Below are 20,558 nucleotides of genomic sequence, written 5' to 3' on the forward strand. Positions count from 1 at the left end.
ATGAATAAAGTTCCACTTGTTAGATTGAAATTCCAAGAAAAAAAACTTTCAGTGTCAAACCTGATGGAACCGTACATACATATGGTTCTGTACAGTTCCCATTGACTCCCATGTAAAAAAAAACATATGCGGCTTCCACATGATTTTTCACCGGATCAAAAACCGTGGTAGGCTACGGTTTTGGGTACAGGGAAAAAACTGACAAAATGGACACAATCGGATGCATCTTTTGGCATACGGTTTTCAATGGAGAGTCAATGCATACGGTTTTCAATACGGTTCCAAGCGGTTTTCACATTGAAAACGTATATATATATGGAACTGTATTGCAAAAGCCTGGTGTGAACCCAGCCTAAGGCTTCTTTCACACTGCCATTATGACACTGTGACGTTGGGAACTTGGGGAGAATAGCGGGACGTAAAATACATCATGCAACGTTTTTTCCTCCCGCTACTCCCGTCAAAAAACAACGGCGCCTGATGGACCCCATAATAGTAAATGGGATCTGTCGGGACCCATTGTTTCCCGTTGTGCCCCATCAAAAATAACATCAGTTAAAAGGTTACTCTGCTCCCCAGCGTCCGGAACATTGAGTTCCTGAATGCTGTGTGCGGGCTTCCGTGTTCACGCCCTCCCCTTTGTGACGTCACGGCTTGCCCCCTCAATGAAAGTCTATGGGAAGGGGACACAACGGCCGTCACGCCCCCATCCATAGACTTGCATTGAGGGGGTGGGACATGACGTCACGAGGGGGAGGGCGTGAACACGGAAGCCCGCACACAGCGTTCAGGAACTCAATGTTCCGGATGCTGGGGAGCAGAGTAACCCTTTAAGGCACAAAACAAAACAACAACAAAAAAGGTGCCTGATGGATGTTTGCAGACGGGGCACAACGTCAGCGTGAAAGGGGCCGTGATGTGCATGAACGCGGCCAACTGCCCACACAATGGAAAACTTGATCGTCAGACCAAGCACCTTCTTCCATTGCTCAATGGTCCAGTTCTGATGTTCTCGAGCACACTGTAAATACTTTTATGGGGGACTTGGGTCAGCATGGGTGCTCTGACCAGTCTGTGGCTAAACAAACCCATACCCAAGATGCCCCCTTTCTATCATAGATAGCAGCAACGTTTTCAGCAGTTTGCTTTACAGCAGCTCATCTGTGGGATCAGAGCAGATGGGCTACCCTTCACTCTTCACACTCCTGTGAGCCTTGGACCCCCGCGATCCTGTTTTTGGGTTAAACAAAAGTTAAACAGATTTGTAAATTACTTCTATTAAAAAATCTTCACCCTTCCAGTACTTTTTAGCAGCTGTATGCTACAGAGGAAATTCTTTTCTTTTTGAATTTCTTTTTTGTCTTGTCCACAGTGCTCTCTGCTGACACCTCTGTCCATGTCAGGAACTGTCCAGAGCAGAATAGGTGTGCAGTGGGGATTTTCTCCTGCTCTGAACAGTTCCTGACACGGACAGAGGTGTTAGCAGAGAGCACTGTGGACAAGACAAAAAAAGAAATTCAAAAAGAAAAGAATTTCCTCTGTAGCATACAGCTTCTAAAAAGTACTGGAAGGGTAAAGATTTTTTCATAGAAGTAAATTATAAATCTGTTTAACTTTCTGGCAAAAGTTGATAAAAATAAAAAAAATTTCCATTGGAGTACCCCTTTAAGATATAGCTCATTGGTGTGTGTATATGTGCATACCATGTAATTTCAGGTGGAGCGTTCCAATTAGGATTATTCTAGCAGCCATCTGGCCGGCGCACAGGGTTCTGTATAACCAGCCATTAAAGTAATAAATCCTGTATATCATTAGCCAAAACAATGAAACCGGGGAGGTGAGCCGCACAATATGGAGATAAATACAGACGGCCGTCACTAATAACAGTTTACAAGAAAACTGCGCTGTGTACATAACATGGATGGAGTAGAGTGGAATTTGTCATTTACGTAACTTCTATGGCGCCGCATTCTTTACGTGTTACAATGAGGATGTTTTGGTAAAGCCAGCCGGACTAACTGCATGTCCTACAGAACCCCATATGGTAGTGGTCTTCAAACTGTGGACCTCCAGATGTTGCAAAAACTACAATGTCCTACAGGACCCCATATGGTAGTGGTCTTCAAACTGTGGTCCTCCAGATGTTGCAAAAACTACAATGTCCTACAGGACCCCATATGGTAGTGGTCTTCAAACTGTGGTCCTCCAGATGTTGCAAAAACTACAATGTCCTACAGGACCCCATATGGTAGTGGTCTTCAAACTGTGGTCCTCCAGATGTTGCAAAAACTACAATGTCCTACAGGACCCCATATGGTAGTGGTCTTCAAACTGTGGACCTCCAGATGTTGCAAAAACTACAATGTCCTACAGGACCCCATATGGTAGTGGTCTTCAAACTGTGGACCTCCAGATGTTGCAAAAACTACAATGTCCTACAGAACCCCATATGGTAGTGGTCTTCAAACTGTGGACCTCCAGATGTTGCAAAAACTACAATGTCCTACGGAACCCCATATGGCAGTGGTCTTCAAACTGTGGACCTCCAGATGTTGCAAAAACTACAATGTCCTACGGAACCCCATATGGTAGTGGTCTTCAAACTGTGGACCTCCAGATGTTGCAAAAACTACAATGTCCTACAGAACCCCATATGGTAGTGGTCTTCAAACTGTGGACCTCCAGATGTTGCAAAGACTACAATGTCCTACAGGACCCCATATGGTAGTGGTCTTCAAACTGTGGACCTCCAGATGTTGCAAAAACTACAATGTCCTACAGGACCCCATATGGTAGTGGTCTTCAAACTGTGGACCTCCAGATGTTGCAAAAACTACAATGTCCTACAGGACCCCATATGGTAGTGGTCTTCAAACTGTGGACCTCCAGATGTTGCAAAAACTACAATGTCCTACAGAACCCCATATGGTAGTGGTCTTCAAACTGTGGACCTCCAGATGTTGCAAAAACTACAATGTCCTACGGAACCCCATATGGCAGTGGTCTTCAAACTGTGGACCTCCAGATGTTGCAAAAACTACAATGTCCTACGGAACCCCATATGGTAGTGGTCTTCAAACTGTGGACCTCCAGATGTTGCAAAAACTATGTCCTACGGAACTCCATATGGTAGTGGTCTTCAAACAGTGGACCTCCAGCAGTTGCAAAAACTACAATGTCCTATGGAACCCCATACGGTAGTGGTCTTCAAACTGTGGACCTCCAGCTGTTGCAAAAACTACAACTCCCAGCATGCCCGGACAGCCGTTGGCTGTCCGGGCATGCTGGGAGTTGTAGTTTTGCAACATCCGGAGGTCTGCAGTTTGGAGACCACTGCCATATGGTAACAGTTGGCCACACTGCATTGAAATGTATATTTTTGTACTTGTACAGTGTCTTATCTTTTTATCTGTAGGACAGATGTATAGGAACATATCACAAGTAAAATGCAGACTCATCAAAAAACATTATTTCTCACAGTTCTATGAGAGATTCGGCTGAATATTTAAAGTCCCCTATAAGGCCCTGTGGGAAATTCCTCCCGGCTAAACAGAAGCGTCAGATGAGAGTTCACTAGGGAATGTAATGTTTTCAGCATAAAAAAATTAGTTACTGGAATGGGCTCTGTTCACACTTGCAGTGTAATTTGCATGATAAACGACAACATTTCTTACGACGCATCATAACATTGGACACCAATGGCGCCTGATGTACCCTCAAGGACTTAAAATGGAGTCCACTGGCTTCTGACACGGATTGAAAAAACGGATTGAAAAAACAAATTGAAAAAACGGATTGAAAAAATGGTTGCAAACGAATGACATTAAAGGCTCATCAGTTTTCCGTACACTTTAAATTTAAATTTACTGTAGCCGTTTTTTTCTTCCGTTTTTTTTTGACGGAAGAAAAAATACTGCATGTGCCGTTTTTTCTGCGGTCGAAAAAAAAAATGGAAATGAGCGCAGACGGGTACAAACAGATGTAAACGGATTGTAAAAAGATCCCATTGACATGAATGGGATTTTTAAACCGTTTTTAATCCGTTTACAACCTGCAAGAACGGAACCGAAACGGGAATAAAAAAACAGGGACAGACGGCCGTGTGAATGTATTATTTTGAACCTTAAATAACATATCAATAAACGAGTAATCCGGAGGGGGAAAAATATTTTCTAATCAACTGGTGCCAGAAAGTTATACAGATTTGTACATTTTTTTCTATTTAAAAATCTTAATCCTTCCAGTATTTATCAGCTGCTGTATGCTCCACAGGAAGTTGTGTAGTTCTTTTCTGTCTGACCACAGTGCTCTCTGCTGACACCTCTGGCCATGTCAGGAACTGTCCGGAGCAGGAGAGGTTTGCTATGGGGATTTGCTCCTACTCTGGACAGTTCCTGACATGGACAGAGGTGTCAGCAGAGAGCACTGAGGTCAGACTGGAAAGACCTACACAATTTCCTCTGTAGTATACAGCAGCTGATAAGTACAGGAAGGATTAAGATTATGTAATAGAAGTAAACGACAAATCTGTCAAATTTTCTGGCACCAGTTGATTTGACAAAAATGTTCCCCCTCCAGAATACATCTTTAAGAGATAATATATATTTATATATATAGTTAGATATATCTATACATATATATATATATATATATATATATATATTTATTTATATTTGCATCATATATTTCTTGTCAGTTGACACACACGTTGGCAGGGCCAATGAGCCCCAGGCATGCTGGGACTTTTAGTTTTGCAACAGCTGGAGACGCCTGCCCTAGTGCATCTCTAACCCATGTGTGTTGGAATGTGCAAAGGGGTTAAAAAAAGAACCCGTCTGCGCCCCTGCAATGTCTCTTTACAAGAAGTTTGTAATAGGTCTTCCTCAGTTATTCCTCCTGGAAATATATAAATACATTGGCAACTGGGTGTTGCCTTGTATATAGGGGTATGTCTGGGCATGTATAACCCCCCACTTTGACAAGGCAAATGGTCACATGTGGACTATGCCAGTTAACATGCATGCTCAGCCGGTCCAAGTGTGCATGATTATAGGGGGGTAATTATTAGAAACATTAAAGAGTACTTGTGATCAAACCATATTTTCTAAACTAACCCAGATTATATTCGCTAACTACTCCTAACACCCCTAGTGCCCTTAAAAAAAAAATTCTGAGCTTCAAAAAGCTGTGTATCATACCTTTCCCCTTGCTCACATTGTGTGAGCTCCCAGCAGGAGAAAGTGGGTGTTCCCCAGCAGGCGCAATGTCACTGAAGCCTACGAGAGCTGTGCCTCACCATGCCCCACACACACTTCCTGAGTTCGGTCTCCTGCCAGGCCGGGAGGAGACCAAACTAACTGTTTGACTTGTGCAGGGAACAGAACAGAGCCACCTAGTGGCCATTTTTTTCAAACACATTAAAAAATATATAAAGGTTGAGAATGTTAACAGCAAGTTAATAGCAAAGTGTCTTATAATAACATAAGGAACAATATATTAAAAATTTTGTTTGGTGACAGGTACACTTTAAAGGGGTATTCCAGGAAAAAACTTTTTTTTATATATATATATATCAACTGGCTCCAGAAAGTTGAACAGATTTGTAAATTACTTCTATTAAAAAATCTTAATCCCTTCAGTAATTATGAGCTTCTGAAGTGAAGGTTGTTCTTTTCTGTCTAAGTGCTCTCTGATGACACCTGTCTCGGGAAACGCCCAGTCTATGGGGATTTGCTTCTAAACTGGGCGTTTCCCGAGACACGTGTCATCACACAGCACTTAGACAGAAAAGAACAACCTTAACTTCAGAAGCTCATAATTACTGAAAGGATTAACATTTTTTAATAGAAGTAATTTACAAATCTGTTCAACTTTCTTGAGCCAGTTGATATATAAAAAAAAGTTTTTTCCTGGATAACCCCTTTAAGCCTACAGCTATGTATAGTATATGGCCAGCGTTAGTGTCATCTACTCTTCACATTGCTTATGTTGTAATAACTCAGGATTCCCATCCAAGGTTCAGAGTTCTATTGATTTATCTGCATTGCTTGAATTTCTGAAGTGTTCAGTGCCGGAAGACAGTCCTAGTCACCGACTACTGGTGAACTGCGTGTGACTGGCACGGAGGGGGAACTCTGATAGAAGATTAGAAATCTGTTACCTATTTCCAGTCTATGTTCACAGGTCGGAAGATCCCAAGAGCCTGGAAGTCAGTGCCTCTAGCAATTTAGTGAAAGGTGGCCAAACGCAAAACAGCATGGACACCTGTCAGCCGACAGCTATTCCTCCTTACACTTTACCCCCTTCATGCAGTCTGACTGACCCCCACTGATCAGCTTGATAGCCCCTATTTTAGGAGATAACTTTTAGAGATTTACTTGGCAATGTTCGAAATGGAGTGGTGTCTGCGAACGTGTCGACCACTCAGTTTATGAGGGGCTGCATTTTTGCTCTGTTCTGAGGATTGGCAGGAGTTGCAGCAGTCGGACCCCTACTGATCTGCGAGATTTCCTCTATCTTGTGCATAGGGAATAACTTGCCTGAATGTGAAAAACCAATAGTCAAGGTTTTATGACAGCCTAAAGGTGCCCATACACAAAGGTTTGTTTGGCAGAAAGCTAACTGTACAGATACCACCGTGTGCAAGCGTGTACGCTCTGCTCAGACGAGCATTCAGGTGCTTGAAATCCAACATGCCCGATCCTTTTCTCTCCTGACGCCATATGATGGGGCATACACATTAGACTGAGTATGGGGAACTTAACATAGAACAATGTTTTTCAACCAGGGTGCCTCCAGCTGTTGCAAAACTACAACTCCCAGCATGCCCGGGCAGCCAAAGGCTGCCCAGGCATGCTGGGAGTTTTAGTTTTGCAACAGCTGGAGACACCTTGCTTAGGAAACACTGAAATAGAACTTTATGATCATCGGGAGGCCCCCATAAACATTAACCAGTCCCCTGGTCGTGAAGGCTCAGCTGCTTTGCACTAATTAGAGATGAGCGAACTTACAGTAAATTCGATTCGTCACGAACGTCTCGGCTCGGCAGTTGATGACTTTTCCTGCATAAATTAGTTCAGCTTTCCGGTGCTCCGGTGGGCTGGAAAAGGTGGATACAGTCCTAGGAAAGAGTCTCCTAGGACTGTATCCACCTTTTCCAGCCCACCGGAGCACCGGAAAGCTGAACTAATTTATGCAGGAAAAGTCATCAACTGCCGAGCCGAGAAGTTCGTGACGAATCGAATTTACTTTAAGTTCGCTCATCTCTAGCACCAATGTGTACGGAGGCCTTAAAGGGGTTATCCAGGGGAAAAAAAACTTTCTTTTTATATATCAACTGGCTCCAGAAAGTTAAACAGATTTTTAAATAACTTCTATTAAAAAAAATCTTAATCCTTCCCAGTACTTATGAGCTGCTGAAGTTGAGTTGTTCTTTTCTGTCTAAGTGCTCTCTGATGACACCTGTCTCAGGAAACTGTTCGGAGTAGAAGCAAATCCCCATAGCAAACCTCTTCTACTCTGTGCAGTTCCCGAGACAAGCAGAGATGTCAGCAGAGAGCACAGTTGCCAGACAGAAAACAACAACTCAACTTCAGCAGCTGATCATTATTGGAAGGATTAAGATTTTTTTTAAATAGAAGTCATTTACAAATCTGTTGAAGCCAGTTGATATAAAAAAAAAAGCCTTTTTTTCCTGGAATACACCTTTAATATAGAACAGTGTTTTCCAAACTGGGTGCCTCCAGCTGTTGCAAAACTACAACTCCCAGCATGCCCGGACAACCTTTGGCATAGAACTTTATAATCAGGACCAAAATGAGTGGCAGCAGCATACACTGGATAGGGATGGTATTTTGGGCTGATCTCTTTGACGTATTAGTCTATTAAAGCAATTATATAACTTTTTTTTTTCTCTGTAGATGCACATGACTTATTGGGACCCTTGGTGTTTGACATTTGTGACATAACATGTTCTTATAGCTGAGTCATATAAACAGAAGCCCTTAGGGGACAACATTCCAATACAATGAGCACTTTTCACACTTTGCAGCTTGTGTGGTTGAGCCGACGCTTGGGGAAGATCAAACTCACAATAAATATAATGCTTTTAAATATAGCACTATATGGAAATGTGCATATTCTTTATGAAGCATCCCCAATGGGCCTAAAGTGTAACATGTACAGTAGATAATGCCTCCTCCCAGTTTCAGCAATCTGCTATGTAAAGATGCAATGTTTGGACATGTTGAAATCTTAAATAGGAGATCAGCGGCGCCAGATGTCGGTAAAGCTGCACACTTGCCCAATCGGATCATAAGTGTTCGTGCGGGATTGAAGAAGTCTGATCGGAGTATGTGCTGAATTTATAGAAGAACCAAATCAAAGTTTTCCAACCAGTCTGACTCCAGCTGTTGCAAAACTACAACTCCCAGCATGCCAAAGGCTCTGTCCGGGCATGCTGGGAGTTGTAGTTTTGCAACAGCTGAAGGCACACTGGTTGGGAAACTCTGAGCCACATAGTCAATGCAGCTATGAATATGCAGTTAGTGTTTAATCAGACCAGACATGTCTATGTCGTCCCAACATAGATACGCACTCACAGCTCTGCCGAGCATGCATGCACTCAGAATAGGTAGAGTGGAGTGTTTGTTCGCGCAGTATTTAAGTCTGATTGGAGTATGTTCTGCATTTAAAGAGGAGCAATACCAAGAGGCATAACAGTGTTTCCCAACAAGTGTGCCTCCAGCTGTTGCAAAACTACAACTTTCAGCATGCCCGGACAGCCGAAGGCTGTCCGGGCATGCTGGGAGTTGTAGTTTTGCAATAACTGGAGGAACACTGATTGGGAAACACTGAGCCAGATATAAGAATAGGCAGCTAGTGTTTAATCTAACCATACATGTCTATATGGTCACCACAGAAATATGCACTCTCAGCTTAACCGAGCATGCATGTACTTTGAATAGGGGGGAAAGGAGAAAGCTCCGCTGGCAGCAGCTTATCTTCCTGAAAACAAAGAGATCGGGCACGTTGAAGTCTGAATGCCTAACGCCTGTCTGTCATGCCCTATAGATGTTGGAAAGCCTTAGGCTGGGTTCACACCACGTTTTTGCAATACAGTTCCCGCATCAGGTTTTTGATGAAAAACGGATTCCTCAAAACCGGACTAAACTGTATCAAAACATGTGTACAAATTTTAAAACTTATACGGTTTTAAAAAAATGATGTCCGGTTGCATCAAACTTTTACGTTTTTCACTTTTCACTCCATTATGAATAAAGTTTCACTTGTTTGATTGAAATTCCAAGAAAAAAAAACTGTGTAAAGTAAAAAACCGTATGGTGCAAACCGGATGGAACCGTACGCACATACAGTTCTGTACGGTTCCCATTGACTCCCATGTTAAAAAAAAAAAAAAGTATATGTTTCAATCAGGTTTTTCATCCGGACCAAAAGCCGTGGTCGGCTACGGTTTTGGGTGCGGGAAAAAAAACTGACAAAACCGTACAGGATGCAAAACGGAAACAACCTGATGCATCTTTTGGTATACGGTTTTCAAAGGAGAGTCAATGCATAAGGTTTTCAATACGGTTCCGTACGGTTTTCAGATTGAAAACGTATACGGAAACTGTATTGCAAAACCGTAGTGTGAATCCAGCCTTATATGCACAGTTGGCAAATTCTGTCAAAACTGCTGTATGACCAGCTTGACATAATTTGTTCGCTTTCTATTGATGTTTATGGAGGTTATTCTTACCAGGTACCTAAAACGTCAAAGTGGCTCCTACTGGTGTTTGTACTGAAGTGACCCTTACACAGGAGTAGTTTTTAACTCCTCTATAGGAATTTCTGGTTGCTGGTGCTGGACTCCATCAGATTGCTGGTGCTGGATTCCCCGTTTTCCATTATCATCTGTTTACGGCAACCATGATGGAAAGCAAGAACAGAAAACCAAAGGGCCAAGTAGAGCTCACATCTATAATGGGCAACGGAGAACTATGAAGAAAGGTGCTAAGAATGGATCACGTAGGAGGCAGAGAGGACAACCATGTTGTACCTTGTTAGATCCATTACCCCCTATGGGCATAGACCCTAGAGGCCAATGAATCTCCATTTTCCCTATAGAGCAGTGAGGTTTGGGGGCATGTAACTTTTTCACATAGCGGAATTTACCTTCTGCTTTGCTAAGTTCCAGCGCCAAGTGCTCTCTGACTTTGGCCTCCTCGTTGAGTCTTTCATGAAGCTCTTCCTGGCATCTGAGCAGCTCAGTAGTCTCCTGTTTCCTTTTGAGGGACTCCCGCACCAGTTCTGTCTGTGCCACCTTGGCATGGGCCAGCTGCAATGACAAACAGATTCTGTATGAGTGTGTGTTATTCCATGCATTTCCACCATTGAGTTGTGTAGTTCTTTTCTGTCTGACCACAGTGCTCTCTGCTGACACCTCTGACCATGTCAGGAACTGTCCAGAGCAGGAGAAAATCCCCATAGCATACCTCTTCTGCTCTGGACAGTTCCTGACACGGACAGAGGTGTCAGCAGAGAGCACTGTGGTCAGACTGGGAAAAACTACACAACTTCCTCTGAAGCATAGAGCAGCTGAGTACTGGAAGGATTAAGATTTTTTGAAATAAGCATAATTTACAAATCTGTTTAACTTTCTGGAACCAGTTGACTTTTAAACATATTTCCCCTGGAGAACCCCTTTAAGGGTTTTATTAAGGGTAAATAGTACAAGGACTAAGAACATTTTTATTTTAACTTCTAGTTATTTATTTGTCAACTGCGTAAATCAGTGTTTCCAAACCAGGCTCCAGCTGTTGCAAAAACTGCGACTCCGGGCATGTAGGGATTTGTAGTTTTGCAACAGCTGGAGGCACCCTAGTTGGGAAACATTGGTGTAAATGTATTGTAAAACAAAGTATTAAAACAGGTTCTTACTGTGTAAATGAGTGTTTCCCAACCAGGGAGCCTCCAGCTGTTGCAAAACTGAAACTCCCAGCATGCCTGGACAGCCTTCGGCTGTCCAGGCATGCTGGGAGTTGTAATTTTGCAACAGCTGGAGGCACCCTGATAGGGAAACACTGATGTAAATATATTGTAAAACAAAGTATTAAAACAGGTTCTTATTTGCATATAATCTGTATTGCGGCGTTTGCCTCCAGCAGAAAACTACTACTCCCAGCATTTCCTGTCCGGACATGCTGGGAGTTGTAGTTTTCTGCTGGAGGCACACTATTAGGAAAACACTGCAATTTTGGCTGTCCAATGGTTACGAACAAGTTAATTTTGTTTTCATTTTTTGGTTCTTCAGAAATTTGAGAAATAACAATCCTGCGGTGTGCAACATAAACATATTACTAAAGGAATCATAAAAGGAGAAAACCACAAGAAAGCTTCTAATACTGAGGTCCCGGAACATCTCAAGACAAAGACATCTTTAATATCCTAAGAGACAACACACAAGTTATCAAAGGGACGTCTTCTATACAGAGTATACTTCAGAGTATATGAAGTTAAAGGGGTTATCCAGGAAAAAACCTTTTTATATATCAACTGGCTCCAGAAAGTTAAACAAGATTTGTAAATTACTTCTACTACAAAATCTTAATCCTTTCAGTACTTATGAGCTGCTGAAGTTGAGTTGTTCTTTTCTGTCTAAGTGCTCTCTGATGACACCTGTCTCGGGAACTGTCCAGAGTAGAAGCAAATCCCCATAGCAAACCTCTTCTACTCTGTGCAGTTCCCGAGACAAGCAGAGATGTCAGCAGAGAGCACTGTTGCCAGACAGAAAAGAACAACTCAACTTCAACAGCTGATAATTATTGAAAGGATTAAGATTTTTTTAATAGAAGTAATTTACAAACTTGTTTAACTTTCTGGAGCCAGTTGATATAGAAAGTTTTTTTTTTCCTGGAATACCCCTTTAAATCCACTTCACCCATACAGACGAATATTCAAAGAGGGCGCTAGTGTATCATCCGTCCTATCATATAAAACATAACCTTCAAAGCGAAAAAGAGATTATGTATGCATAGACTAGACCAGTGGTCTCCAAACTGTAGACCTCCAGCTGTAGCAAAACTACAACTCCCAGCATGTCCAGACAACTAAAAATCTGTCTGAGCATGCAAGGAGTTTTTAAGTTTTGCAACAGCTGGAGGCACACTGGTTGGGAAACATTAGATTTCTCAAAACCTGTGCAAAAGAAAAGATGCCCAGTTGCCCATAGCAACCAATCAGATTGCTTCTTTCATTTTACAGAGGCCTTGTTTAAAATGAAAGAAGCGATCTGATTGGTTGCTATGGGCAACTTTTCCTCTGGACAGATTTTGATAAATCTCCCCCTATGAATGCAGACATAAATAAAGAGACCCAACAAGTATTTCTTGTAGCTCTGGACATTTGTGAAGGTTAAATGAGAAGCTTAAAGGGGTACTCTACTGGAAAACATTTTTTTCTAAATCAACTGGTACCAGAAAGTTAAACAGATTTGTAAATGACTTCTATAAAAAAAATCTTAATCCTTCCAGTACTTATCAGCTGTTATATATGCTCCACGGGAAATTCTTTTCTTTTTAAATTTAATTTCTGTCTGGCCACAGTGCTCTCTACTGACACCTCTGTCCATTTTAGGAACTGTCCAGAGTAGAAGCAAACCCCCATAGCAAACCTCTCCTATTCTGGACAGTTCCCAATATCGATAGAGGTGTCAGCAGAGAGCACTGTGGGCAGACAAAAAGGAAGTTCAAAAAAGAAAAGAACTTCCTGTGGATCATACAACAGCTAATAAGTACAGGAAGGATTAAGATTTTTTTTAATAGAAGTAATTTACAAATCTGTTTAACTTTCTGGCACCAGTTGATTTAGAAAAAAATGTTTTCCTGTGGAGTACCCCTTTAATACACTGCAGGTATCCAAGTTTATATAGAGTTGGTAGAAAGTAGAGAAAACATGGCTGCTCTGCTCTATTATATTCCTAAAAAATCTGATGGAATATGTGATTGGTCATATATTTGAAAACAAATTGCAAAACCGGAAATAAAATGGGATTATTTTGCTTCTACCGAGAACATGTTATGAACACAAAGAAGTATGTGACGTCTAATAATAATCCTCGCCGTCACCACTCCCAGGTGCCGCACTGTATATGGATGCTGCAATTATAATTATATATATATATATATATATATATATATATATATATATATAGTAATGGCTGTGATTACGGTACAGAAATATTACAACACTGGTATTATAGTACCGTCCTGTGTGTCCATCCAGACTAGAGAGGAGCGAATTTACAGTAAATTCAATTCGTCACCAACTTCTCGGCTCGGCAGTTGATGACTTTTCCTGCATAAATTAGGTCAGCTTTCCGGTGCTCCGGTGGGCTGGAAAAGGTGGATACAGTCCTAGGAGCCTCTTTCCTAGGAATGTATCCACCTTTTCCAGCCCACCGGAGCACCTGAAGGCTGAACTAATTCACGCAGGAAAAGGCATCAACTGCCGAGCCGAGAAGTTGGTGACGAATCGAATTTACTGTAAATTCGCTCATCTCTAATCCAGACCATAGGAAGGGACACATGGAGGTTATAAAATCTATACTGGTTCTGCATAGTTAGGATGCAGGGAGACATAGGCTTTAATGATCATATCACTATTTCCTAGTACAGTGTTACCCAACCAGTGTGCCTCCAGCTGTTGCAAAACTACAACTCCCAGCATGCCCGGACAGCCGTTCAACCAGGGTGCCTCCAGCTGTTGCAAAACTACAACGTACCGTTCCATACAGTTTTTGACTTTGCACAGTTTTTTTTCTTGGGATTTCAATCAAACAAGAAACATTTTATTCATAATGGAGTGAAAAGTTAAAAAAACGAATACGTATTTTTTCTTAAAAACGGATGCAACCAGACGGGTTAAAATTTGTACACACGTTTTGATACAGTTTAGTCCGGTTTTGAGGAATCCGTTTAATCAAAAAACTGATACGGGTACTGTATCAAAAACGTGGTGTGAATGCAGCCTAACACTTCGTTTTTACATTACGGGTGCCGGTTCCGGCTGGGGTACGGGAGATCCCAGTTTGCCCCTCCCCCAGCCGGAACCGGCACCCGTAATGTAAAAACGACGTTTTTTGATTAAACGGATTCCTCAAAACCGGACTAAACTGTATCAAAACGTGTGTACAAATTTTAACCCGTCTGGTTGCATCCGTTTTTAAGAAAAAAAATGTATACGACCAGCGCTGAACTCCATTTACTTTAATGAGCCGACCGGAGTCAAAACAGTGACTCTGGTCGGCTCATTTTTGACCCGTATGCGGTTTTGTGACCGGACCTAAAACCGTAGCATATCTACCATCGCCCACAACCTTTTGCAAGACTACAACTCCCACAGCATGCCAATACAGTGAGGACATGCTAGGACTTGTAGTCTTGGAACAGCTAGCGGGCGGAGGGTGGATGTGTGCAGCGCGGCCAGGTGGGAGATGTGCGGAGAAACTGCGTCCCTGTCCCCCTGAGAAAGGGTAGCGGGGATGGAGTAATGGGAAATGGGCTGTAAAGTAGAAAACTGTGTCCCTGTGGGGAAGGTCACATTCCGCTATAGGGACACGGTTTTCTTCATTACACGGGTGCAAACTGGAAAAAAAAAATGTATTAACAAATGGCAACCATTTCCACAATCACTGGGGGAGATTTATCAAAAAATGTCCAGAGGAAAAGTTGCCCAGTTGCCCATAGCAACCAATCAGATCGCTTCTCTTATTTTTAACAAGGCCTCTGCAAAATGAAAGAAGCGATCTGATTGGTTGCTATGGGCAACTGGGCAACTTTTCCTTTGCACAGGTTTTGATAAATCTCCCCCATTATGTTTAGTCCATTTTGAGGACCTGAATAGGAATGGTCCGGCCCCCTAGACCAGCAGTCTTCAAACTGTGGCCCTCCAGCTGTTGCAAAACCAACTCCCAGCATGCCCGGACAGCCTACATGCCAGGAGTTGCAGTTTTGCAACAGCTGGAGCCTGGTTGGGTAGCACTAATTTAGGGTGGGTTCACACTACGTTTTCTCCCATATGGGAGCGCATACGGCAGGGGGGAGCTAAAACCTCGCGCTCCCGTATGCCACCGTATGCGCTCCCGTATGTCATTCATTTCAATGAGCCGGCCGGAGTGAAACGTTCGGTCCGGTCGGCTCATTTTTGCGCCGTATGCGCTTTTACAACCGGACCTAAAACCGTGGTTGACCACGGTTTTAGGTCCGGTTGTAAAAGCGCATACGGCGCAAAAATGAGCCGACCGGACCGAACGTTTCACTCCGGCCGGCTCATTGAAATGAATGACATACGGGAGCGCATACGGTCACATACGGGAGCGCGAGGTTTTAGCTCCCCCCTGCCGTATGCGCTCCCGTATGGGACAAAACGTAGTGTGAACCCCTACACAGTTGACAAATAAATAACTAGAAGTTAAAATAAAAATATTTTCTTAGTCCTTGTACTATTTACCCTTAATAAAAACCTTAAAGGGGCTGTCTGGGCATTGTAGTTTTGCAACATCTGGAGGGCCACAGTTTAAAGACCACAGCCCTAGACAATAACTGACCCTTCCCAATCACATAGTAATAACACAAGATGTTACGGGCGTTATTTTTTTTATTTATTTTTTTAGGACTATGCAACAAAATTTTTAAAACGATTATCTCTGGACAATGCCCTCCTAGCCCACAGTCTTATAGTCCTAATAGTCCTAATTTTCCATCAGAACAAAAAAAGATTTCTCTTTTATCCAGGACACAAGTAAAAAGAAAAACCTGCATGAATAACAATCAGGTAATACACAAAAAAGACAAACAAACGACAACGGGGAGCAGACAGGACAGAATGTTCTACAAGATCCAGCATATTGTTCTATGGTAAGAACAAAGCATAATGTGCGGCTATTAAAGCATCCAGAGGGAGAGGCCTCATAGACTAGAATGCAGGAGGCCTGAGTAAGACGATCACCGGTGAACACGGAGGTTTACGATCTGCGCCGCGCGCACGTTCTCTATCCACCGTGCAATTATTTCGGAATGTTGCCGGAACGGTCCTGAATGATTTACGCGATGGTCTTCATTACTATTGGAGAAACTATTCTATTGTATAGCTGGGTTCTGATGGGAGAACAGATAGACCTGTAATTTAATAGCAGGCCTAGTAGCTCACGTTACTTTTTAGCAGATGAAATAAAGGACACTTACTTTAAAGGGGTACTTCGGTGGAAAATATATATATATATATATATATATATATATTTTATTTATTTTTTATTTTTTTTAAATCAACTGGTGCCAAAAAGTTAAACAGATTTGTAAATTACTTCTATTAAAAAATCTTTACCCTTCCAGTACTTTTTAGCAGCTGTAGGCTACAGAGGAAATTATTTTATTTTTGAATTTCTTTTTAGTCTTGTCCACAGTGCTCTCTGCTGACACCTGATGCCTGATGAAGGAGAAAATCCTCATAGCAAACCTATGCTGCTGTGGACAGTTCCTGATACGGACAGAGGTGTCAGCAGAGAGCACTGTGGGCAAGACAAAACAAGAAATTCAAAAAGAAAAGAATTTCCTCTGTAGCATACAGCTGCTAAAAAGTACTGGAAAGGTAAAGGATTTTTTTTTATAGAAGTCATTTACAAATCTAGCAAGGCAGGAATGGTCAGCTCACAGGACACCCAACACGGCTATATGCTCCAGCATAAGAAGGTAGGTAGCCAGTGGTAACAATGTAAAATTCTGCTTTATTCGGATCCTCATAAAACCGCATGCAAGCGGGATTCAGCCACAGACAACAATTGCAGGTAAACGTAAGACAAAGGGTTTATTCCCGAAACGCGTCCACGTTTACCTGCAATTGTTGTCTGTGGCTGAATCCCGCTTGCGGTTTTATGAGGATCCGGATAAAGCAGAATTTTACATTGTTACCACTGGCTACTTACCTTCTTTTCATTTACAAATCTGTTTAACTTTCTGGCACAAGTTGATTTAAAAAAAAATTAAAAATAAATGTTTTCCACCGAAGTACCCCTTTAAGGTAATGTTCTCCAACCTATGGCTGTCCAGCTGTTGAAAAACTACAACTAAGGGTTATTGTTTCTCATCAGTACAGAGCAGGGTGCTGGCTGGCTGTTGAGAGGCCTTGTCTTCCCATATGTTTACGGCTCTTTCCTCAAGGAGAAACATAACCCTTTGGTCAGCTTGGTCAGCACCCTGATCTGTACTGATGAGAGTTAAAGGGGTACTCCAGTGAAAACTTTTTTTCTTTTAAATCAACTGGTGGCAGAAAGTTAAACATATTTGTAAATTACTTCTATTAAAAAATCTTAATCCTTCCAGTACTTATAAGCTGTTGAATGCTACAGAGGAAATTCCTTTCTTTTTGGAACACTGATGACATCACGAACACAGTGCTCTCTGCTGACATCTCTGTCTATTTTAGCAACCATGCATAGCAGATGCATAGCAGATGTATGCTAAGGGCAGCATGGTGGCTCAGTGGTTAGCACTGCTGCCTTGCAGTGCTGGGGACTTGGGTTCAAATCCCACTAAGGACAACAATAAATAAAGCGTTATTATTATTATAATAACGTCAGCAGAGAGAACTGTGGTCGTGATGTCATCAGAGAGCATTCCAAAAAGAAAAGAATTTCCTCTGTAGTATTCAGCAGCTAATAAGTACAGGAAGGATTAAGATTTTTTTTAAAAGAAGTAATTTACAAATATGTTTAACTTTCTGCCACCAGTTGATTTAAAAGAAAAAAAGGTTTTCACAGGAGTACCCCTTTAATAACCCTGAAACAGAGGGTCAATAACCCTGAAACAGTTACCTACTCTGTATTATTTCCTTCTGGAGATATTTCTGGCTTGGCAAACATTCCCAGTCATGTTCTAAGACTTCTATTTGGAGTGAAACACTGGCCTTTGATTCTCCAAGCTCGATTTCTTACATAACCCACTGAGTAGTTTCGCTGAATTAGCAAAAAGTATAAGGTAGTGTTTGGCCTGGAGTTTCAATAGCAAGCAGAGTCATGTATAATCGGTATGGGTAAAACGTGACTTCTCAAATTCTTCCTTCTCAGCAGATTTCGCTGCGTGATTGAGAGGAAATCGGCTATATGTGGACTTATGACTTCAGAGGATACTGGGTGGCCCATGTCTTGTGTGTGACACCCAAACTCTACCAGCAGCCTTGGCATTAGAAGGTATAAATCCGTGCCATGTTCTAGTCTTCCTTCTTGTAAGACAGCTAACCCTGAGCTGTGGGTGTGAACAGATATCATCAGAATGCCAAGTATGTTTAGTCACTGACCGCCCCAAGACATTATGAAAATAACCATTTACTTATTAGCACTAATGTTTTGTTTTTTTCATGCCGACAACTTTAAATGTTCATTCATTGGTCATAGATGTGATGAGAGACATCCCGATTCTACTGTAACATGATGAAGGGGCCTTCTGGACGAGAACAGGCTCTTGGATACTGCGGACACCGCTTATCTTAAAGGGGTACTTCCCTGAAAATGTTTTTTTTTTTTTAAATCAACTGGTGCCAGAAAGTTAAAAAGGTTTGTAAATGACTTCTATTTAAAAATCTTAATCCTTTCAGTACTTATCAGCTGCTATATGCTCCACAGGAAGTTCTTTTCTTTTTAATTTACTTTCTGTCTGACCACAGTGCTCGCTGAAAAGAACTCCAGAAAGAAATACAACTTCCTCTGTAGTATACAGCAGCTGAGAAGTACTGGAAGGATTAAGATTTTTAAATTTCTGGCACCAGTTGATTTAAATAAAAAAAAAAATGTTTTCCATGGGAGTACCCCTTTAAAAGGGAATCAACAGGATATAGTATGGGCTGTAATCCAAGTTAAAGACCTATCGTCTAGAGCAGTGGCTTTCATACACTGGTCCTCCAGATGTTGCAAAATTACAACTCCCAGCATGCCCGGACAGCCGTTGGCTGTCCGGGCATGCTGGAAGTTGTAGTTTTGCAACATCTGGAGGTCCACAGTTTGGAGCCCACCACCCTAGTTGGTGTGCCAGGGGGTCAAGTCCTGGGGAAAAAAATGTGGGAACTCACCCAAGATTTCCACTCAAGGGCTGGTCCTGCAGGACTCTTGCTAACAGGAATGGTGTTTCTGCTGTGGAAAAGTGCAGAAACTCGGTTCCCACAGGTTCCTTCAGGACTTGAGCCCCGTCGTTGGTAGATGCTGCCGAGGCTAGTGGGCCCTCAATACTACATAATACAACATATTATACTATAGGCCAATGCTGAAGCTCGTTTGACCTTGGTTTTGCTCCGGTGGCAGGATATGTTTCCTAAATTTTCTCAACACCTTCGGAGCCCAAGACTTGCGCGAGACTATAGAAATCATGGATTTGGCAGTAGTCCAATAGACATGCATGGGACTTGCACCAAATCCGTCTCTTGAATGCCGCAATCTCATGCCAGAGCAAAACCAGACTTGCGCTTTAAGCTGTTCATACACATGAAGTTGGGCAGACATTTTCGATAGGTGTTGGCCAAACAGAGATTGACCTTGTATGAGGGGTCTTTTAAAGGAGTACTCCGATGTGTGTTTTTTTTTTTTTTTACCCTCTGTGCCCGGGCTGCCAAGTGAAACAAAACAAACTTTAACTCACCTTCCTACATTCCCCCATTGCACTGATATCGATGTCCCGTTCTCCGGTCCCCGACTTCTTCTGCTTCCTGTAAGTCGAAGAGTCACGTGATGCACAGAGTATCACCGGCCACAGCAGTGTCCCCCTGCGGCCGGTGATACGCTGAGCGTCACGTCACTCTTCGACTTACAGGAAGTGGAAGAAGTCAGGGACCAGAGAACAGGACATTGATATCTGTGCAACGGGTACATAGGAAGGTGAGTTTAAGTTTGATTTGTTTCACTTGGCAGCCCGGGCACATAGAGTTAAAAAAAATGCACCGGAGTACTTCTTTAAGGCTATGCAGCGCTAGGACCGATCAGAACAATGGGGCTCTGCTGCAGAGGAATCTCCGAGCGTAATATTCCTGCAGAATTGCGCTCAGAAATTCTTCTGCGTGAACATAGCCTGACTCTACCCTGACTGCAGACAGTCCTGACAAATTCTCAGGGTGCTCTTGGGATCCTAAACTTTCTAGTTACCTCCACCCTATGATAACATTTATCACCCAATTAATTTACATCCCACTCTAAAAGGCAGGATAAACAAAAAGAGGGTGTTCTCCTTTTGCAAAATAAACAATAGGCTGCCAATAAAACGACTACACCCTAATGTCTACAAAACAGTACTGACCCCTAGGCTTGCCTCACAAGCTGCAGTTGCATTGTTTTTACTGTGATTACAGAGTAATGCGACAGTGTCACAACAGTACTGCAATAAAACTGCAATGTGTAAACACAGCCTTAGGCCCCTTCCAAAATAGCAGTTTTCTGCGTCTTCACAAGGCTTAATCAATCGCTGAATTGTTTGTGTGGCCATTGAAATACATCATTATTGGCCGCACATCCCCGGTTTAGCCAA

General features: G+C 42.4%; 1 protein-coding gene across 4 annotated transcripts in view; it reads right to left on the bottom strand.

Moving 5' to 3' along the window:
• The window catches only part of AKAP9 (A-kinase anchoring protein 9), a 330,692-nt gene that overhangs the window by 88,677 nt on the left and 221,457 nt on the right, over window positions 1–20,558 (bottom strand). For all 4 annotated transcript variants that reach the window (XM_056519035.1, XM_056519033.1, XM_056519032.1 and 1 more), the window contains one exon: window positions 10,174–10,336. In XM_056519035.1, coding sequence (XP_056375010.1) covers window positions 10,174–10,336 — 163 coding nt within the window. The remainder of the gene's footprint in view (window positions 1–10,173; window positions 10,337–20,558) is intronic.

This window comes from Hyla sarda, chromosome 5, assembly GCF_029499605.1.
Source record: "Hyla sarda isolate aHylSar1 chromosome 5, aHylSar1.hap1, whole genome shotgun sequence".
NCBI lineage: Eukaryota > Metazoa > Chordata > Amphibia > Anura > Hylidae > Hyla > Hyla sarda.